Here is a 21827-nt window from a genome sequence, read left to right as displayed (position 1 = left end):
TAACTTAATAGCCTAGCTCACCTGAGAGAAACAAACACCTAACCCAGTTTCACTGTAATCTAAATAAACACCACTTGTATTCGCTAACAAACAAACAAATACACAGCAGAACACTATAATGACAACTAAACTGAAATAGAAACAGCAAACAAACAAATGATACTTAACTAATCAAGGAGAAAATGCTACCAACCCACTGCAGAACACTAATGCACACATGTTTCATTGGCAAAGACAGGTTTTTTTGGGGGGGGAAATGAAGGATATTATATATTTTTACAGAAGGTAAGACAGGTGAGTGAGAGAGGAGAGTGAGGGAGAAAGAGGGTGAGAGGCAGAGAGACAAAGACCTGTTGACTTTACAGTAGCTAGTATCGGGGGCAATGGCGTAGTTATGTGATAGGGTTAGGGTCATTTCCTTTTGTATTTTTGCTGATGGGATTGGGTCAAATACATGTTCGCTTGAAACACTTCAAGTTACTAACCAACAAGTTACTGCTCCACGGTGGTGGAACGAACTCCCCGTTGAGGTCAGAACTGTAGAATCTCTTTCCATCTTCAAGCGCAAACTGAAGACGCACCTCTTCAAGCTGCACCTCTCCCTATCCCTCCCTACCTCCCTGTAAACCTTAATTGTTGTCTTTCTGTGATTTCATTGTGTATCAGGATGTTTAGTTTGGCTAGTTAAGCAGTGTTTGGCTAGGTAAGCTGTTTGTTCATACATTTGCGTGTTGCGCTATTACAATAAAAGAAAATACTATAATTGTACTTCCCTCTCGGGTCTTTCAGCGCACTTCTCCCTGGTTATGGGTATACACTTTGCACTTTGTTGTATGTCACTCTGGATAAGAGCGTCTGCCAAATGCCATTAAAGTAATGTAATGTGATGTAACATGTACAATGTTAAGAGAACATTTTGTAATATTGGTGAACATTATATTTAGTTTTTAAATTAATCCAATGCAGAAAGCACACTGGCACATGGAAGTTATGTTAAGTTATGGAAAGTCCAAAGGGTGGAGAAGGGATCTGCTCATGATCCAAAACATATGGCTTGGGCTTGCAAGCCTGCTTCTGGAGTGGGCTCGCTAATCTTTATTAATGAAGTAAGTCATGATGGTAGCAGCAGGATGAATTCATAAGTCTACAAAAACATTCTGTCCGCCAACTTACAGAGAAATGTATCCAAGCTAATTGGGAGGAATATCATGCATAACGAGAATTCAGGCTTCTTGTTATTTCTTTCATCCCCTTTCTTCGACAAAAAAAAAAAAAAAGTTTCTAATTTCTGCTTTTTTCTCAGCCAATCAGATAAGGAATGCACGAATGATAAACGGGCCAGTCTGAACTCGATTCTCTTGATATTGTGAAACATACAGCATTTCCACCCATTTCCAAGCAGCCAAAATAAAAACTAACTTGCTGTATCAGGCGTTCATGGAAGGAACAGCAGGCGCATAAGGAACAATTAAGAAATGGAGAATTCTACCAGTAAGTTAAACACCTTTGTTAAGTGTTTTGTAAGTTAAACACAACTGCGTTGTGTAAATATATAAATTCCACCGTAAAGTTGCTAAGATTAGCATAGTTGTTCTCTGTGAAGGATAGCTCTGTTTTCTACATGAGTTATTTGAAGCATATTTTGGCATAGCAGGCCATTAAACTCATCACACGCATGCACACGCACAGTAAATTAGTGTAAAATGTTGTGTTGTGTAAAAGGATAGTTCATCTTTTTTTTTTTTTTTTCAGCTTCATTGAATGTTTGATTGGCAAAGACAGGATTTTTTTGGGAAGGGAAATGAAAGATATATTTTTACAAAAGGTAAAACAGGTGAGTGAGGGAGAAGGGGGGGAGAGTGGCAGAGAGAGAGGAGAGTGAGGGAGAAAGAGGGTGAGAGGCAGAGAGACAAAGACCTGTCAACTTTACAGTAGCTAGTATAGGGGGCAATGGCGTAGTTATGTGATAGGGTTAGGGTCATTTCCTTTTGTATTTTTGCTGATTTGGGTCAAATACATGTACGCTTGAAACACTTCAAGTTACTAACCAACACGTTACTGCTCCACTGTGGTGGAACGAACTCCCCGTTGAGGTCAGAACTGTAGAATCTCTTTCCATCTTCAAGCGCAAACTGAAGACGCAGCTCTTCAAGCTGCACCTCTCCCTATCCCTCCCTACCTCCCTGTAAACCTTAATTGTTGTCTTTCTGTGATTTCATTGTGTATCATGATGTTTAGTTTGGCTAGTTAAGCAGTGTTTGGCTAGGTAAGCTGTTTGTTCATACATTTGCGTGTTGCACTATTACAAAAAATACTATAATTGTACTTCCCTCTCGGGTCTTTCAGCGCACTTCTCCCTGGCTATGGGTATACACTTTGCACTTTGTTGTACGTCACATCTTAAGCGTTTAAGTATTTTAAATAATTGTTTGACTTCATCTGTTTTCACTTCTAACAGGGGAGGGCCACAGTACGCAGGCTCCTACTGATCTGGGTACAGCCTCTCTCCCTCCCTCCCTCACAGCTCAGACCAGGGGCAGTACTGTGGACCACAGAGAGCAGCAGCCTGCTGATCTGAGATCAGCGCCTTACCATTCTGTCACAGCTCAGCCTGGAGGCAATGCTGTAGTACCACAGCTAACACAGTGTCATGTCAGGGGAGACATTAATTTGACTGTTAACATCCCACCTGGTCATACTGGTAAGGATGGATTTATCATTTTAAATTCGTAATAAAAAAAACCCACTGATTCTTCCCCTCCATAACCTCAACTATATCATAACATGCACAATATACTTTTTACCTCAGGAGCCAAGCAGGAGCTGACAAACCCTGAGATGGAGCTGGGAGGCAAACAGGTGTGAAATAATCTTAATCTTAATCTTCTGGGTTTTAAGTCAGTCATTGAAAATTTAAGCATTTACTACCATTGGGAGTTAAGCATGTAATGATGCAAACAGGGCAGGGTTTGATTACGAATGGTGAGCACATCAAGTTCCTGCCATGTTTTCCTGTTTTGGTTTCAGATGATCTCACTCAACAAGGTAAATTCTGGATTATATACTATACTATACAATAATATATTAATTTTGGAAAAATGCTGTGTTAAAATGTGCAAAATAACTCCATATCTGGGCTCTTCTACCCAGAATCTTCTATCTGGGTCAATAATTTAAATTGAGCACTTTGTCCAAATTAATGAAACATGGTGTGAATAAGATACATGTGTTTAAACAGGAGAGTAGATTCCTTCATACATTACTATGCCTTTCTTATTCTGTCACTGCCCACATTTCCATGCACACCAATAACCCAATTATTGAAGCAATCATTTTAAGTCAATATTCCAATTGAGCATTTAAATGGTTTGGAATAACGTGATTTCTCTAACACCCGGGTTTACATGGATTACATCAGTCGAAGGTCTGCAACACTGATGTAATAACCCACTCTTGAAACCTGACTAAGCAGGAGAAGAGTTTTTTTCATCCATCGAAAATGATTGCTTTCATTAAATCCACTCCTCACACCACTCTGATGTTGCTGTTCTGGTTTCAGTTTGAATTCTTGTAAGAATGGTTCACAGCGCTTGGTGACCTTTTCTGCATGTGCAGTTTTAAAAAGCCAAAATAAATCCTACTAATATGGAAATATTTGGCAAAATGATGATTAATGGGTTCTGCATGATGTGATTAAGACCATACCACAATTATGGAAAATAGACTGTTTACATGACATAAATATTGCCTGAATTGGGCTATAGTTGGATAATTGCTGTGCATAAAGAGTGCCTTCAGAAATTATTCAGACACCTTCACTTTTTGTGCACTTTATCACTTAGCAATTTTATTCATTTTAAATAAAATCTATTTTTACCCATCAATCTACACTCAATAACCCTTAATGACAAAGTGAAAACAAATCAGAAACAGAAATCTCGCATTTACTCACTCCCTTGCTGACTGGAGCCACTGCAGGTTCCCCAGGCTGGGCCACCACACCTCCACCTGAGATTAATCAGCTAATCTGGCTATATCAGCTCCGCCTGTGCTGATTTGCTTTGCAAAGTACCGGTTTGGGTAAAGCATTGAGGGAGCCAGGAGGACAGCACTTACACAACAATCTTTTACTACCTTGTATGACAGGCTTTTGTTTTGAGAACCTGATTTGGATTGGATTTGTGCTGTGTGTATTGAGCTTTGCTGCGCAGTGATAGGAAGGGTGGACTTCCAAGACTGTGAAGGTTCTACATGAGAGCTGGCTTTTCTTTTCTGATTTTGTTTTGTTTGTTCTGCTGCTGGAGCCGAGAGATCTCAGCGTCATAATAAAAGTTTACCTATTGCACCAGATTACTGTGTATTTTATTGCACAAAATAGGAAACCACATATGGGCAGACTAGTGGCTGGGAGGACTAATTACACTGTGCAATAAAATACAAACCACAATTTGTAATATGGAGGCTTTGGTACAGCAGCTTGCGCAAGCCAATTTAGTTCAGCAGGCCAGGCATCAGGAACTGATGGAAGAGCACAGAAATCAGACCCATCTTCTCCACACTTAGGTGCAACACGTTTAGGGCAGAAGCTGAACCACGGACTGCCATACCAGGCAAGAAAGCCTTGGTTGTGGATGGGGCCAAGAACCCAACAGTCACTCTAACAGAGCTTTGGAAGCTGGAAGGACAACCATCCCAGCAGCACTTCATTTATCAGACCTTTATGGTAGAGTGGCCAGGTGGAAGCCATTCTTGAGTTTAGAGTTTGCCAAACAGCATTTAAAGGACTTTGAGAGCATTTGGAAAGATTCTTTGGTCCGATGAGAGAAAAATTTAACTCCTGGGGCAGAACTCCAAGCATGTCTGGCGAACACCAGGCATTGCTCATCACCTGGCTAATACCATTCCTATGGTGAAACATGGTGGTGGCAGCATCATGCTACAGGGTGCTTCTCAGTGCCAAGGATAGGGCGACTGGTCAGAATTGAGGGAAGGATGAATTCCTTGAAAGTCCTTGAAAAGAACCTGCTCCAGACTGCTGCATGTGACTTCAGACTGGAGAAACGGTTCACCTTTCAGCACGACAATGACCCGAAGCATTCAGCCAAGACTACGTTGGAGTGGATTCAGGACAAGTCTCTGACTGTCATCGAGTAATCCAGCCAAAGCCCAGACTTAAACCCAGTAGAATTTCTGTGGAGAGACCTGAAGATGGCAGTTAAAAGACTCATCCAATCTGACAGGGCTTGAGAGGTTCTGCCAGGAATAATGGGGTGAACTGCCCAAATACAGGTGTGCAAAGGTTGTAGAGACCTACCCAAGAATTGGGTGGTTGCTACCAAAGGTGTTTCTACATAGTACTGAATTTAGTGTCTGAATAATTGAAAATGAGAGATTTCAGTTTTAGATTGAATACATTTTCAAGTATTATTATTATTATTTTTTATTCACTTTGTCATTGTGGGTTATTGAGTATAGATTGATGGGGCAAAACATGTACCCGTCTAAATGAACATAACTAAATTAAGAGCAAAAAACGTTCACAGATAAGGGTGTTTGTTGCTACAATTCCTCTCTTGACCATTAGATATTATATATATTACCTATTGTACCTTTAATTTATTCGTCAGTGATCAAATGAACTCAAGCTGGTCTTGTGTCTGTGGTGGCTGTGGATTGGCCCCCAGACCAAATCAGCCCTGCTCTGAACTTCATTTTGATTTGTGATCTGTTTTTTTGTTTCAAAAGACAGATGCCTCACCCCAGCAACCGAATAGAAAAACAAGTAAGATACTTTTTCTTCTAAACATCTGTGGCTTAAGTATATTGATGCTGATGTCATCACAGTTGTGTTTCCTTTGCTTATTCCTTCCTGAAGACAAGATGTCAGTTTCTAAAATGTAAATGAAGATTCCTACTTCTGACAAAGCTGAGACTGACCATTACTGATCCCCACACAGCCTCCACACCCACTACAGAGACAGTTTTACAGTTTTGCTGGACATAATTTTAACGTAATTCATAATTGACTAACACTAGGCCTTCACAGAATATTCTTTATGGTGGACACCAAATTTTGCTAATGATGCTAAGCTTATGATAATTGATGCTGTTTTGTGGTAAATTAAGGCTGGGTTTATGCAGTTTACACTGTCAAGACAATACCCACATTCTTTGTCTTTCTATAATGTCCTGTATCTATATCCTCACACTCATCATACAAAAGTGATGAATACTTGAATCTGAATATTTATTATGGATGTATAGAAACATGCTATTTTAAAAATAATATTCTAAAGTATTTTAAGGGATTTAATATAAGACTGATACTGCTAGTTTTGCAGACATCTTTGTGTTCTTTCACTGTTCTGCTCAGTTTATAATCTTTAATCTTATTTTTAGCATCATTGTTTCATGTTTCATATTTCCTCTCCACAGATGAAGCCATAATCAAAGACCAACAGACACTAAAATCTGACTTGAAGAAGAGGTTTGCACGCATATTTGATGAATTACGAAAGGAGAACCATCACATCCCCCTGAATGAGATCTTCACAGAGCTCTACATCACAGAGGGGGGAAGCGGGGGGGTCAATAATGAACATGAGATGAGATGGATTGAGACAGAATTTAAAAAACAGGCCTCTCAGGAGACTCAATTTGACTGCAATGACATCTTTAAACTCACACCTGGTGATGAGAACACTATCAGAACTGTTCTTACAAAGGGGATCGCTGGCATTGGGAAAACTGTCTCTGTGCAGAAGTTCATTCTGGACTGGGTAGAAGGAAAAGCCAATCAGGACATTGATTTAATTTTTACACTTCCTTTCCGAGATCTGAATTTGAAAAAAGAGAAAGAATTCAGTCTGATGGAACTTCTTCAGCACTATTTTCCAAAACTCACTTTCCAAAATTATATTTCCCTGGATGAGATTAAAAGCCTCGATTGTAAAGTCAAAGTGTTGTTTATCTTTGATGGTCTAGATGAGTGTCAACCTCCTCTAGATTTCCAGAAAAATGAGACGTGTTTTGATGTAACAATGAGAACCTCAGTGGAGAAGCTCCTGACAAATCTCATTTTGGGGAATCTCCTCCCCTCTGCTCTCCTCTGGATCACGTCCCGACCAGCAGCAGCCAATCAGATCCCTCCTGAGTACATCATTCGAATGACGAAGGTACGAGGGTTCAATGACCCACAGAAGGAGGAGTACTTTAAGAAAAGATTCAGAGATCAGAGCCTGGCTGGCCGAGTTATCTCACACATAAAGACATCCAAGAGTCTGTACATCATGTGCCATATTCCAGTCCTCTGTCGGATTTCAGCTGCTGTTCTAGAGACAGTTTTTGGTGGTGCTGAAACAGAAGTAATCCCCAAATCACTGACGGAAATGTACACACACTTCCTGCTTATTCAAATGAATATGAACAAAAAAAAGTACCACAGCATGAATGAGACAAACTCAAAGAACATGTCAGCATCAGATGTAGAAATCATCCTGAAATTGGGGAAGTTGGCTTTTCGACACCTGAAAAGGGGAACCCTGATCTTCTCTGAAAAGGACCTGAGTGAATGTGACATCGATTTCACTAAAGCATCAATGCACTCTGGTCTGTGCACACAGATCTTTAAAGACGATTCTGGGTTGTACCGGGAGAAGGTCTTCTGCTTTGTACATCTGAGCATTCAGGAGTACATGGCTGCTTTGTTTGTGTTTCATTCATGTGTAAATGGAAACATAAATCTACTCAGTCCAGAGTCTCTGGAGGACCCAGAGGAGGATGAGGAAGATTCAAAGGAAGCATATGCAGGTGAATCCCCCAGAGTACCATTGTCTGATTTATACTGCAGTGCAGTCGATGAGGCACTAAAGAGTGACAATGGACATCTGGATCTTTTCCTCCAATTCCTCCTTGGCCTCTCACTGGAGTCCACACAGGCACTTCTCCAGGACTTTCTGACACATCCAGAAAGCAGCTCACTTGTAGCAGGCAGACGGAGAAACAAAAGTCCGAGAACTGAAAGGAGAAACTTGGTTATTAAATGTGTACTCCAGTCATATAGGGAAAAGCCCTTCAGTTTCGGGCACACACTGAGAGATACAGAAAGCACCTCACATGTATTGACCTCACTGACAAGCACAAAGTCCACAGTTCAGTTGATTAAAGAAAAGATCAAAGGGGTACCTACAGCAGAAAGGATCCAGAATCTGTTCCACTGTCTGAATGAACTAAATGACAACTCTCTAGTGGAGGAAATCGAGACTTCCCTGAGATCAGGAAAATTTTCCAATGTAAAACTGGACCCAGGACAATGTTCGGCTGTGGCCTTTGTGCTGTTGATGTCACAGGACGTCTTGGATGTATTTGATTTGAAGACGTACAACACATCGGAGGCAGGTCAGCTGAGGCTGCTACCTGTAGTCAGAAACTGCAGGAGGGCCATGTAAGTGTTGCTAAGTTACTAAAAATGACTAGATCACTGTTCCAATGATCTTTCATTGCATTTAGTGAAATTAAAGTTTTCTGGGGATTATAAAATGCTGTGAACTAAAACTATATATCAACAGTAGAAGGTATGAGATGTAAATAACTATGTTAAAGAGCTGCATAAATACTATTATTATTAGTAGTAGTAGTAGTAGTAGTAGTAGTATGTTGTTGCTCGTGTTTTTGTATGGGCTGTTAGTTACATCAGTATCAGGTGGGGGTTGAGTGGAGAGCCAAGTGCGACCGAATGAGAACCTTTCCTAGATCCCAGGAGCGGAGTGTAGGGATTAGTAGAACAGAAAATAAAAGCTACACCCGAAACGGGGGAGGAACGAAAACAAACCCGAAGGCGATTCTTAATAAGGAAACAGAAATGGAGCCCACAAAACGGCTGAGAAAAATAAAACCACCCTCTGAAAACAGGGCGAGTGTTCCAACCAGTATAAGTGCTTGAAAGGCGAGCACTGAGGATCATCAACTGAGAGTTCAGAAATAAAAATACAACCTAGCAAAAAACAGCTAGGCATGAAACAAAAAACCATGAGGCGCAGCTCAGGAATAAACACAAACAAAAATACAATAACCGGGGACACCGTCCCTCTACCGTCGGCTCACACGAGCCCCAAACAAAATAGAAAACCCTTTGGGAAGGCGTCGGTGACCTACACAACAAAACCGAACGCCTTCCTTACCTTTTTCTCTTTTTTGATAGAATGGCTTAGCAAACACACACCTGCACAGTACCTGACTCTTTAACAGACCAGAGTCTACCGTGTGCATTACCGGCTTTGAGTAGAGCGAACTGTACACAAAAGCACTGAAGGCTGGTAGGAACTGGCCTTAAATACTCAGCTGGGAGATAATTCCCCTGGTGCAAATGAGGAACAGGTGTCAACAATTATCCTAGGCCCTCTAGCGGGCACCACCATTACTGCCCACCATGACAATCAGTCTTAAAAAACAAAAAATATTTCTGAAGGATTTTGTTTGTCATATTGTATCCAAATGTCACATCCATTACGCTGGAATTTCCCATATGGCGAAACGGCACTAATGAACTCTCTAGTAAGCTCACAGTTTATCTACCTATTTATGTCTTTACCTAGTCCCAGTGATTCCTTTTTTAAACTCTGTGAACAAATATTTCAGTTTATTTGGAATGGGAAAGCAGCTAAAATCAAGCAAACATACCTGTATAATAAATATGACTGTGGAGGGGTACAATTATTGAATATTAAAGTATTAAATCATTCTATGAAATCATCACTATTGGGAAACTTTGCTCAAATCTGACTGGTTCAGTAATAGGTTACTTGAACAGGCCCATCCTTTTTGGCCTGTTGGCATATTTACAGCTCAATTCTGTCCATTTCAAATGGTTTAAAAAAACAAATGCATTTCGATTTCTCTCAATTTCTCAGGGAATCCAAGCAAAGCTGGTTATAATTCTAATATCATCAACCAGAAAAATATCTCAACCGATTATATGGGTCAATACAAGTATAATAATAGGTAATAAACCGAGATTGACAAAACAATGGTTTGATCAAGCGCAAACTGAAGACGCACCTCTTCAAGCAGCACCTCTCCCCATCCCTCCCTACCTCCCTGTGAACCTTAATTGTTGTCTTTGTGATTTACGTTGTGTTTCGGTATTTTTAGTTGGCTAGGCAAGCAGTATTTGGATAGTTAAGTTTGGTCACTTTTGCTTTGTTTGTTTGTTTATTTGTTGTTTAAAAAAAGAAAAAGAAAAAAAGAAAAAATAGGCCCTTGTCCTTATCTTTGTTGTACGGGTAGCAATTGAAATTGTACTTCCCTCTGGGGTCTTTCAGCGGACTTATCCCTGGTTATGGGTTTGCACTTTGTTGTACGTCGCTCTGGATAAGAGCGTCTGCCAAATGCCAATAATGTAATGTAATGTAATGTAATCATAGAATTGTCTTTTGTAAATTATATTTTAAATGAAGAAGGTGAAATTAAGTAATATGACAGTTTGGTTCCCTGAAAAGTTAGAATCAATACTTTCATCCTTACCACAGAATTGGAAAAAGGAACTGGATAAGGCATATGGAAAATGAATGGTCTGCAGTTCCTCTATAAAAAAAATTATGAATAGACAAAAACTAGTAATATTAATAAAGAAATGTTTATGTTTTTGGATGATTCCATCAAATAACTAGAATACAGCTTGTGCTGGTTACCTTTTCATCGGCAAAACAATGTGGATTATATCTATTTAGTATATAAATATTAGGTAAAATGCTGTTTTCTAAATGAAGCCTCTGGTTTCTGCAGGCTTTCTGACTGTAATCTCACAGAGGAGTCCTGCAAAATTGTGGCATCAGCCGTTCAGTTAGATTCTTCACCCCTGGTAGAGCTGGACCTCAGCCACAATGGCCTGGGAGATTCAGGAGTGGAGCTGCTCTGTGCTGGACTGAGGAATCCAAACTGTAAACTACAGATTATAAGGTGAGTGGTACATTTAATGGTGATCCTTTTTTAATCGTTGGTTTCCCATATAAATAAACGAAGAGCAAAATGGCAGCTCGTTAATTTAATTCTTGGACAAGCAAAAATGAGAGAGAGTTGAAAAATGATAATTGGTGAAGGGGTGTGTTCAGGGGTATGATCAGTGGCAGAATAATGATGATTTTCCATATTTTTTCATATATGTGTGTATTTATTATATACATGTTTATTTTTATTTTTTATTTTGTGTGTGTTGGTACAAAAGAACACATTTAAGATTTCTGAATATCCATTTACCAGATTTAATTTTACAGAGACATTTTTGTATTTCATAAAAAAAAGCGATATTTTACTGTAAGGCGGCACGGATGGTGCAGTGGGTAGCACTGCCGCCTCACAGCAAGGAGCTACTGGGTTCGAATCCCCGTCGGCCGGGGCCTATCTGTGCGGAGTTTGCATGTTTTCCCCGTGTCTGCGTGGGTTTCCTCCCAATGTATGCTGGGATAGGCGCCAGCCCCCCTGCGACCCTGTTCAGGATAAGCAGGTTCAGATAATGGATGGATGGATGGATGGATGGATGGATGGATGGATATTACTGTAAGCAATTGACTACTTGCATAAAAACTTGATCAAGGCTGTCTGAGATCAGAATCAATGAGCCAACCAAAGTCTGCAGAAGAACTGTGGCAAGGTCTCCAATATGCTTGGAACAACCTCCCTGCTGATTGCCTTAGCCAACTCTGTCCTGCAGTTCTATATCTCAGAGAAGTGGTGCAGTTTTAACGCCGAAGGGTGGTCACAAACAATATTGATTTGATTCAGTTTGAACTATTCTGCCTCATTACTCAAATGTAATGTGAAATGTATAGTAAGTTTATTTACCTTTCATTGAATTATTTTTGAAAGAATCTTATCTGTACAGAATGTTATACAGGTGCCTAAGAATTTAGCACAGTACTATATGTATATATATATATAGTTTGTTGAATGTTTACTGAATGATACATTGTTTGATCATGTTGATATAATTATTTGTGTTTACTCTTTTCTCCTCTCTACAGGCTGTCAGGCTGTCAGGTGACTGAGAGAGGCTGTGCTTCTCTGGCTTCTGCTCTGTCTTCAAACCCCTCACACCTGAGGGAGCTGGATCTGAGCTACAATCACAAAGGGGAGTCAGGAGTGAGAGCGCTCTCTGCTGCACTGGAGGACCCCAGCTGTAGACTGGAGAAACTGAAGTAGGTACAGAGACGGAAATGGTGCAAGAGAGGCTTCAACAGTAGCACCCCTTTTCTTAATGCAAGTTTGAAGATGACATACCCAAAATTAAAATCCCTTGAACCCTTTTGACAACAGGCATAATTCAGATAAGTCAAGAAAAATAAGTACAATTATCTTGTATACTAATACATTCCACAATTTCACATACTATTTATTATTCAAAAGCAGGCTTGCTCCTTATTTATAAGCATACTGAATAATAATAAAATATTTTGAGAATGTATTTAGATTCTGATCACTGATATAAAACTGGGTCTCGACAATGAAAATGAATATTTCAGAGGAAGACAGTGAAAACACCTTTGATCCACAATAGAGGGTTATTGTGGATCAAAGGTGTTTTCACTGTCTTTCTCTGAAATATTCACTCAGGAATACTCGAGAGGCTAGAGAGCCAAGAGATTCCTTGAAAATGCTACTGTTTTGTAAAGCAGGAAAAAATAAAATACTTCTCAGTCATTAATTCAATACCATAACACTAGCCAGTTCTAGGTTCATCTTAAATTATACTGTATTTTTTGTTCATGGATGGGGATTACGCATATACTGTGCAACGCGATTATAGATACTGGTCAGACAAGTTTATATGTGGGCTCTTCTTGTTGCAGAGAGCCTGTACAAAACATAGCATTCATATGTGCAAGTACTTTTGTATAAGTATGCCACTGCAAAATGGACAACAATGGTAATTCCTTGAGAGAAATTATAAGTAAACAATGGACATTCTATCAATGTTTCTCAGAGTTTTTTGAAATTGTATTATTATGCATTTGGTTTGCTGGACCAGGTCAGGGCGGCCTGTAGTGTAGTTCTTAAGGTACATGACTGGGACCCGCAAGGTTGGTGGTTTGATCCCCGATGTAGCCACAATAAGATCCACACAGCTGTTGGGCCCTTGAGCAAGGCCCTTAACCCTGCATTGCTCCAGGGGAGGATTGTCTCCTGCTTAGTCTAAATAAACTGTAAGTCACTTTGGATAAAATCATCAGCCAAATGTGATGTAATGTAATGGACCCTTGTGGTTAAAAGGACACTGACATTACCTTGTTTTGTAAAGAATATCGATTTCCAAAATGCAGAGAAGACCCCCTCACGCATGTTACAAAATAAGGAACTGTTGTCACTGAAGCAATGGCATCTTAAAATATGTTGTACAGATTGAACCGAGAGTTTTAACGCTTTCAAATGGTATATCCTGTTTCCATAGTGATGCTATGCACAGGTAAAAATGGAATGAATACAAAAACGTGAGTTTTGCATTCTGGGGGAAATCTGATTGCTCTTATTATTATTTTTATTATTAGGGGTCCAAGGCAGCACATAGTGCTGGAACCCTATTGTATTTGTTCTGTTTTTTTCCCCCCCTCATTTGAACGCTTATATCACCCAAACAGTCTGGTCAGATCTCTTGAAACTTGCTATGGAGCTCATTTGAAAATATCAGTTTGAAAACTCGTTTGTCCGAGAGGCATGGGACTAAGGCTGTTTGTTTCCCCTGCTCACTCCAAGAAAATGAGATTTCGCGCTATTTAGAATTTTCTAAAAAACTCTGAAAAATCTTCTCAGGAACTGTATATCCAATTGGTGGCTATCATCTATAATTAAGCAATAGTTGATGCATCAAAAAATGGCTGAATGGCGAGGCAATAAAATTGACCCATCTGGGCGTCTCCATTCAAAAACTGATGTAAATAATTGCAGACATTGCATTTGGCCTTAAATCATGTCATTGAAGGCCATGACTTTCTGAACAAGACAAAACTTGAATGGAGTGAATAGCTTGAAAATCATGGCCACTATAAAACAATTGGTCATTTAGCATCGTTAGCCTAGAAAAACATCCATCCATCCATCCATCGTCACCCGCTTATCTGGAGTCGGGTCGCGGTGGCAGTAGGCAAAGCCGGGTATTCCAGGTGTCCCTTTCCCCAGCAACGCATTCTAGCTCCTCCTGGGGGATCCCGAGGCGTTCCCAGGCCAGGAGAGATATAGAATCTCTCCAGCGGGCTCTGGATCTACCTTGGGGTCTCCACCCAGTTAGACGGGCCCGGAAAACCTCCAAAGGGAGGCACCCGGGAGGCATCCTGATCAGATGCCCAAACCACCTCAATTGGCTCCTTTCGACGCGAAGGAGCAGCGGCTCTACTCCGAGCTCCCTCCAGATGTCCGAGCTCCTCACCCTATCTCTAAGGCTGAGCCCGGCCACCCTACGGAGGAAGCTCATTTCGGCCGCTTGTATACGCGATCTCGTTCTTTCGGTCACTACCCAAAGCTTGTGACCATAGGTGAGGGTTGGGACGTAGATCGACCGGTAAATTGAGAGCTTTGCCTTCCGGCTCAGCTCCCTCTTCACCACGACGGCCGGTGCAACGCCCGCATTACTGCTGACGCTGCACCAATCTGCCTGTCAATCTCATGCTCCCTTCTACCCTCACTCGTGAACAAGACCCCGAGATACTTGAACTCCTTCACTTGGGGCAAAGACTCGTTCCCAACCCGGAGGGAGCAATCCACCGTTTTCCGGCAGAGAACCATGGCCTCGGACTTGGAGGTGCTGACTCTCATCCCGGCCGCTTCACACTCGGCTGCAAACCGCTCCAGTGCGTGCTGAAGGTCACGGTCCGATGAAGCCAGCAGAACCGCATCATCTGCAAAAAGCAGAGATGCGATTCTGAGGTCACTAAACCGGACACTCTCCTCACCTCGGCTGTGCCTTGAGATCCTGTCCATGAACACCACAAACAGGACCGGTGACAAGGGGCAACCTTGGCAGAGTCCAACACCCACTGGAAACATGCTTGACTTTGTGCCGAGAATGCAGACACAGCTCTCACTTTGGTTATACAGGGACCAGATGGCTCGTAACAACGGCCCCGGTACCCCATACTCCCGCAGTACACCCCACAGGGTTCCCCGGGGGACACGGTCGAAAGCCTTCTCCAAGTACACAAAGCACATGTGGACTGGATGGGCAAACTCCCATGACCCCGCCAGCAACCCCGCCAAGGTAAAGAGCTGGTCCACTGTTCCACGGCCAGGACGGAAGCCACATTGCTCCTCCTGAATCCGAGGTTCGACCGTCGGTCGGAGCCTCCTTTCCAGCACCCTAGAGTAAGCTTTCCCAGGGAGGCTGAGGAGTGTGATACCCCGATAATTGGAGCACACCCTCTGGTCCCCCTTCTTGAAAATGGGGACCACCACACCGGTCTGCCACTCTGCAGGTACTGTCCCCGACCTCCACGCGACACTGAAGAGGCGTGTCAGCCAAGACAGCCCAACAATATCCAGAGCCTTCAGCATCTCAGGGCGAATCTCATCCACACCCGGCGACTTGCCACTGAGGAGCTTTTTGACGACCTCAGCAACTTCCGCCAGGGATATAGGTGCAGATTCCCCAGAGTCTTCAGGCTCTGCCTCTTCCACAGTGGACGTGTTGTTCGGGTTCAGGAGCTCCTCGAAGTGCTCTTTCCACCGCCCGACAATATCCCCAGTCCGGGTCAGCAGTTCTCCTCCCCTGCAGAAAACAGCCTGAGACAAGCCCTGCTTTCCCTTTCTGAGTCGTCGGATGGTTTGCCAGAACTTCCTCGAGGCCAAACTTGAGCCTCCCCGAACTCCTCCCATACCCGGGTTTTTGCTTCGGCGACTGCCGAAGCCGCAGCCTTTCTGGCCACCCGGTACCTGTCTGCTGCTTCAGGGGACCCCCGGGCCAGCCAAGCCTGAAAGGCCTCCTTCTTCAGCTTGACGGCCTCCCTCACCGCTGGTGTCCACCAGCGGGTTCTTTGGTTGCCGCCCCAACAGTCACCGATGACCTTCTGGCCAGGCTTTGAACATGGCCCACTCAGACTCCATGTCCCCAGCTTCCCCCAGGATGCGTGAGAAGTTCCTCCGGAGGTGGGAGTTGAAGACCTTGTGAACAGGGGCCTCCGCCAGACGTTCCCAGTTCACCCTCACTGCACGTTTGGGTTTACCGGGTCTGTCCAGCAGCCTCCCCGGCCACTTGATCCAATTTACCACCAGGTGGTGATCAGTTGACAGCTCTGCACCTCTCTTCGCCCAAGTGTCCAAGACATACGGCTGCAGGTCTGATGATACGACTAGAAAGTCGATCATCAATCTTTGGCCTCAGGTGCTCTGGTACCAAGTACACTTATGAGCTACCCTATGCTCGAACATGGTGTTTGTTATCGACAATCCATGACCAGCACAGAAGTCCAATAACAAAACATCACTTGGGTTCAGATCAGGCAGGCCATTCCTCCCAATCACCCCCCTCCAGGTTTCTCCGTTACTGCCCACATGAGCGTTGAATTGGCCCAGCAGAACTATGGAGTCTCCGGGTGGCACCCTTTCCAGGATGCCGCCCAGTGATTCCAAGAAGGCCGGATACTCTGAACTGCGGTTTGGTGCATAAGCACAAATGACAGTCAGAGCTTTCCCCCCAGCGACACGTAGTCGCAGAGAGGCGACCCTCTCGTTCCCCGGGTGGAACTCCAACACAGTGGCGCTCAGCCGGTGGCTTTTGAGTATCCCCACACCCGCCCGGTGCCTCTCACCTTGAGCAACTCCAGAAAAGAACAGAGTCCAGCCCCTCTCCAGGAGTTTGGTTCCGGAACCAGTACTGTGCGTGGAGGTGAGCCCAACTATTTCTAGTTGGTACCGCTCCGCCTCCCGCACTAGCTCCGATTCCTTCCCCACCAGAGAGGTGACGTTCCACATCCCCAGAACCTGTCTGCGACGCCGAGGATCAGCACGCCCGGATCCCCTCCTTTGCCTACTGCCCGTTGGGCAAAGCACCCGACTCCGATGCCAACCCCTGCAGGTGGTGAGCCCACAGTCAGTCTTAACACACACACATGCAATATTATTTTTCTCTGTTGATGACAAATTGTGTTTTTAGATGAGTTTATCGAACAACTACAGTTAAAAAAAAAAAACAAGTGCTGGTTACCGTTTCATTGCCAAAATAATTTGAATAGAATGTGTCACAGAGATGAGTGGAGAATAATTTTTTGGAAAAATGCTGTTTTCTAAATGAAGCCTCTGGTTTCTGCAGGCTTTCTGACTGTAATCTCACAGAGGAGTCCTGCAAAATTGTGGCATCAGCCGTTCAGTTAGATTCTTCACCCCTGGTAGAGCTGGACCTCAGCCACAATGACCTGGGAGATTCAGGAATGGAGCTCCTCTGTGCTGGACTGAGGAATCCAAACTGTAAACTACAGATTATAAGGTGAGTGGTACATTTAATGGTGATTCTTCTTTCTTCAACCTCCTTCTTTTATCCTTGGTTTCCCATATAAACAAAAACAAAGAGCAAAATGCCAGCTCGTTAATTTAATTCTTGGACAAGCAAAAATGAGAGTTTATATGAGTTGAAAAATGATGATTGGTGAAGGGGTGTGTTCAGTGGTGTGATCAGGGGCAGAATAATGATCGTTTTCCATATTTTTTTTATATATGTGTGTGTATATATATATATATATATATATATATATATATATATATATATATATATGTATATATATATATACACACCCACACCCACACCCACACACACAGCACTGAACAGAGGTCTTAGGCACCCCAGACTTTATTATATATATGTTAATTATTTTTTGTGTGTGTTCGTATAAAAGAACACATTTGAGATTTCCAAACATTAATTTTCCAAAAGATTTAATTTTACAGAGCCATTTTTGTATTTAATTTTAAAAAGTAATATATTACTGTAAGCAATTGACTACTTTTTACATAAAAACTTCATCAAGGACAAAAAATATTGATTTGGTTCAGTTTTGAACTATTCTGCCTAATTACTTCAATGTAATGTAAAATGTACAGTAAGTTTATTTTGGACCTTTCATTTAATTATTTTTGAAAGAATCTTATCTGTACAGAATGTTAAACAGGTGCCCAAGACTTTTGCACAGTACTGTGTATATATATACATACAGAGTTTTTCTTTTTGTTTATATAATGTAATTGATATGTTGATAATGTAAATAAAGGATGGTCAAAATTCTTCTTCCTCCTTTAAATTGTTTTACACTTCATGTTCATCCACTAGTCCAATCACCGGAGAAAAGGGCTTTAAACGGCCCCTGCTCAAATATTTCCAGTTTCATTGTTTGTTTCCAGAACTAATAAAACTCAGCTGCAAAACTGAACAAAATACAACTGCTTTCACATTGTTGCATCACCATGAATAATACATTGTTTGATCATGTTGATATAATTATATGTGTTTACTCTTTTCTCCTCTCTACAGGCTGTCAGGCTGTCAGGTGACTGAGAGAGGCTGTGCTTCTCTGGCTTCTGCTCTGTCTTCAAACCCCTCACACCTGAGGGAGCTAGATCTGAGCTCCAATCACCCAGGGGAGTCGGGAGTGAGAGCGCTCTCTGCTGCACTGGAGGACCCCAGCTGTAGACTGGAGAAACTGAAGTAGGTACAGAGACAGAAATGGTGCAAGCGGGGCTTCTATAGCGCTCCTCTTTGGTTAAAACCCCTCCCTCTGCATTCTGGTGCATATCCAGTGTAGTGGAGATGGTAAAACTGAGATGTTTAAGATACTACCACATGCTTTCAGCTGATCAGTAAAGTCCTGATTTTGTGGAGCTCTCCCATTGTCACAGAGCTCAGTTTCTACACAGCCCTACATGCACAGACAGTCTGTGTGTCTCAGTGTCTGTCTGTCCTTCTGTCCCTACAGCGTTGACCATGGAGGAGAGAACAGGCTCAAACCAGGCCCGAGGAAATGTAAGTCTGTCTGCACTGAATGCTTTAAATTTGAGAGAGCAGAGGGAAGAATGTTTGTCCTGTTATACTGCCCACTTTTGCTCTACCACCCCTCTCCCCTTCTCTTTCTCCATCAGTGGAGTTCAGTGACATCATCTCTATTTTACTCTATCTCTTTCTCTTCTCTCCCTCACATGCACACACACACTCAGAAAAAAAGCTACAAATAGAAGTGCCTAAAAAACACACGTGATTGTCCTGGGGAGGAACCCTATGGTTCCATAATTGTAGCCAGCAATACATGTATATAATTAATCTGCTTGGAAAACTCCCGGTTCTGATCCACTATGTTCTCACAGAGATGTTTCTCCTGACCTCCTCATCTGCAGATGCCTGTCAGCTCACACTGGACCCCAACACGGCACATAAGGAGCTCATTCTCTCTGACGGGAACAGGAAAGTGACTCGATCAGAGGGGAAAGAGGAACCTTATCCTGATCACCCCGAGCGATTTGTCTGCTATCCCCAAGTGCTGTGCAGAGAAGGTCTTACTGGGCGCTGTTACTGGGAGGTGGAGTGGACTGGGGGGGAAAATGACTTTGCAGTTGGAGTCGCATATCAAGGAATCAGCAGGAATGATTTGGTGTTTCTCCATGACACTGGCAATATCAAGTCCTGGAGTCTGGCAATGGGTCCATCCAACCCTCATTCCTGGGTGAATGGGAAGTGTCATCCACTATCTGAGTCCTCCTGGGGTTCCCGCAGAGTTGGGGTGTACCTGAACTGGCCAGCCGGCATTCTGTCCTTCTTCAGGATCTCTGACACACTGACCCACCTGCACACTTTCCACACCACCTTCACTGAACCTGTCTATCCTGTATTTAGAGTTTCTCCAGATTCCTCATTGTCCCTGTGCATGCTGGGATAGCCTGGAGGCACTTCCAAGTCTCCAGGGAAAATTAATTCTGCTTCAAACCCAAGATGGGATATTGCTTGGTTTGGTGATAATTGTGGTTCATTATTTTAATTTTTTTCTGTTCATCAGATTTTCTTTGATTCAGGGTGTGCTAATGGTTTTTAATTAAACACAATAGCTGCTTATTAGCTCAAATTATTATCCATAAGGTTCCTACACTTGTTCCTGTTCTGGCATTGTAGGCTCTCAAATTTCACCATTCTGGGCTGCAGGGAACTAGCACCCTCTTGATTCTACCAGACCAGTTTTTGCCTGGTCGTTCCCTAGGGTCTCATTAATTATGCATGGTCCAGGAATAGGAGTGTGCCCCCCCTTCATTTTAAATACAATGTGGCCCATTGAGCACACTGGGTCTTGTGCCTTAAACTTCAAAATGATTGATAATTAAGAAATGAAGTCACAAAACATATTTTATATGTTGGATGAGTGCAGAGTTCAAGCACTTGATACCAGTTGTGTTTGATATTCAGAGTGGGAACCATTAAACAAGCGGTGGTAACTGCCAAAACCATTTGGAACCAGTTTAAAAATTGCCTATACCTGCACGACAGCATTAAGGACAAACAGCACATTGTAAAAGTCACAAAAGAAAGCAGCATACAACTGTTAACTGTTGAAATTAAAAACTTAAATTACTTAACAAAAATATGGCAGGTATTGATGACTCAAACTGAAAGTGTTTACTATTACCACAGAATATGGTGACAGGTCAATTTTTTGGTTACACTTTACAATCAGGTTACATGAATTGGCAACTAATGTACACTCCCTGAGCACTTTATTAGGAACATTTTACGCCTACTTATTCATGCAATTATCTAATCATCCAAGTGTGTGACCGCAATTCATGTAGTCATGTAGATACGGGTCAGGAGCTTCAGTTAATGTTCACATCAACCATCAGAATGGAGAAAAAATGTGATCTATGTGACTTGTGGAATGATTGTTGAGTTGTTGGTTGTTGGTTTGAGTATCTCAGAAACTGCTGATATCCTGGGATTTCTACGCACACTAGTCTCCAGAGTTTGCAGGAACTCACCCAAGGCAACAAACACTTACTCAAGAAAATTTATTGAATGTCACGTTAGCCCACTGGAAAACATCACTGAAACCAAACAAGTTGTCGTGTCTAGGAAACGACAGAGTCCAAATCTTCAATTTGTCGAAAAACATCTTCGCGAGGGAAAAGACGACACCAGGCAGCAAGATCTTCAGGAAAATCAGACTTTATTAGCACACGTGCATAAAGCCGGATCAGCTCTCCAGAACTGAACCCCGACTGGCATTTGTACACCCATTTTATACACAGTTACTCCACCTACAACTCCTCCTCAAACCTCATTCTGGCAAATCACCCACACTTTTCTTATCGTAACTCCTCCCAACGCTCCTCCCACAACGTCATTGTGGCAAATAGCCAACGGTCCTTATGCTCTGCCAACTCTGTACAAAGTTCAGGGCATTCTGCCAACTACGTGTCCTCACTTCACCCTGCACCTGCTCTTGGCAAACTACCAGACCTCAGAAAGTTCTGGATGCCCTCCCTAACACGTCATCCATACACGTCACTCTGTATCTTTCGCTTTTATAAGACGAACTAAGCAGCAGTAATCATTGAAAATATACAGACAAACTAAACATTTCATTAATATTCACTTCTAATATACTTTTCTAATATACAGACATACTAAACATTTGATTAATTATTCTCTTCTAAGGGAATAAATGTACGTAGCATTCTTTGCTCTCATTTCAACAGTTTTCACTGTGGTTTCTTGCGTTTTCATAAGCTCAGCTATGATTAATGTTCTAGGTCAAATAGATACACTCCTGGCATAAAACATCGAGAGTCCCGGAGAAATCAGCTGTATAGTCATATCTTGC

The 21827-nt window shown here is 42.4% G+C and overlaps 1 protein-coding gene across 1 annotated transcript; it reads left to right on the top strand.

Moving 5' to 3' along the window:
* Positions 1-1407: 1407 nt before the first annotated feature.
* LOC133112125 (NACHT, LRR and PYD domains-containing protein 12-like) lies at positions 1408-21059 on the top strand. The gene is made up of 11 exons (XM_061222840.1): positions 1408-1491; positions 2459-2701; positions 2810-2859; positions 5746-5782; positions 6436-8443; positions 10783-10956; positions 12018-12191; positions 17288-17461; positions 18500-18673; positions 18942-18988; positions 19357-21059. Exons 1-11 carry the CDS (start codon positions 1476-1478, stop codon positions 19893-19895), a joined length of 3636 nt encoding a protein of 1211 aa, XP_061078824.1. The 5' UTR covers positions 1408-1475; the 3' UTR covers positions 19896-21059.
* The last annotated feature ends 768 nt before the right edge of the window (positions 21060-21827 follow it).

The sequence above is a fragment of the Conger conger genome, chromosome 2 (genome assembly GCF_963514075.1).
Source record: "Conger conger chromosome 2, fConCon1.1, whole genome shotgun sequence".
NCBI lineage: Eukaryota > Metazoa > Chordata > Actinopteri > Anguilliformes > Congridae > Conger > Conger conger.
This window is presented reverse-complemented; position numbering and strand designations above follow the sequence as displayed.

Excerpts from the sequence above, each read along its gene's own strand:
- LOC133112125 (XM_061222840.1), top strand. Across the intron at positions 10,957-12,017 it reads TGTAAACTACAGATTATAAG|GCTGTCAGGCTGTCAGGTGA; the intron begins GTGAGTGGTACA and ends TCCTCTCTACAG. Across the intron at positions 18,674-18,941 it reads TGTAGACTGGAGAAACTGAA|CGTTGACCATGGAGGAGAGA; the intron begins GTAGGTACAGAG and ends CTGTCCCTACAG.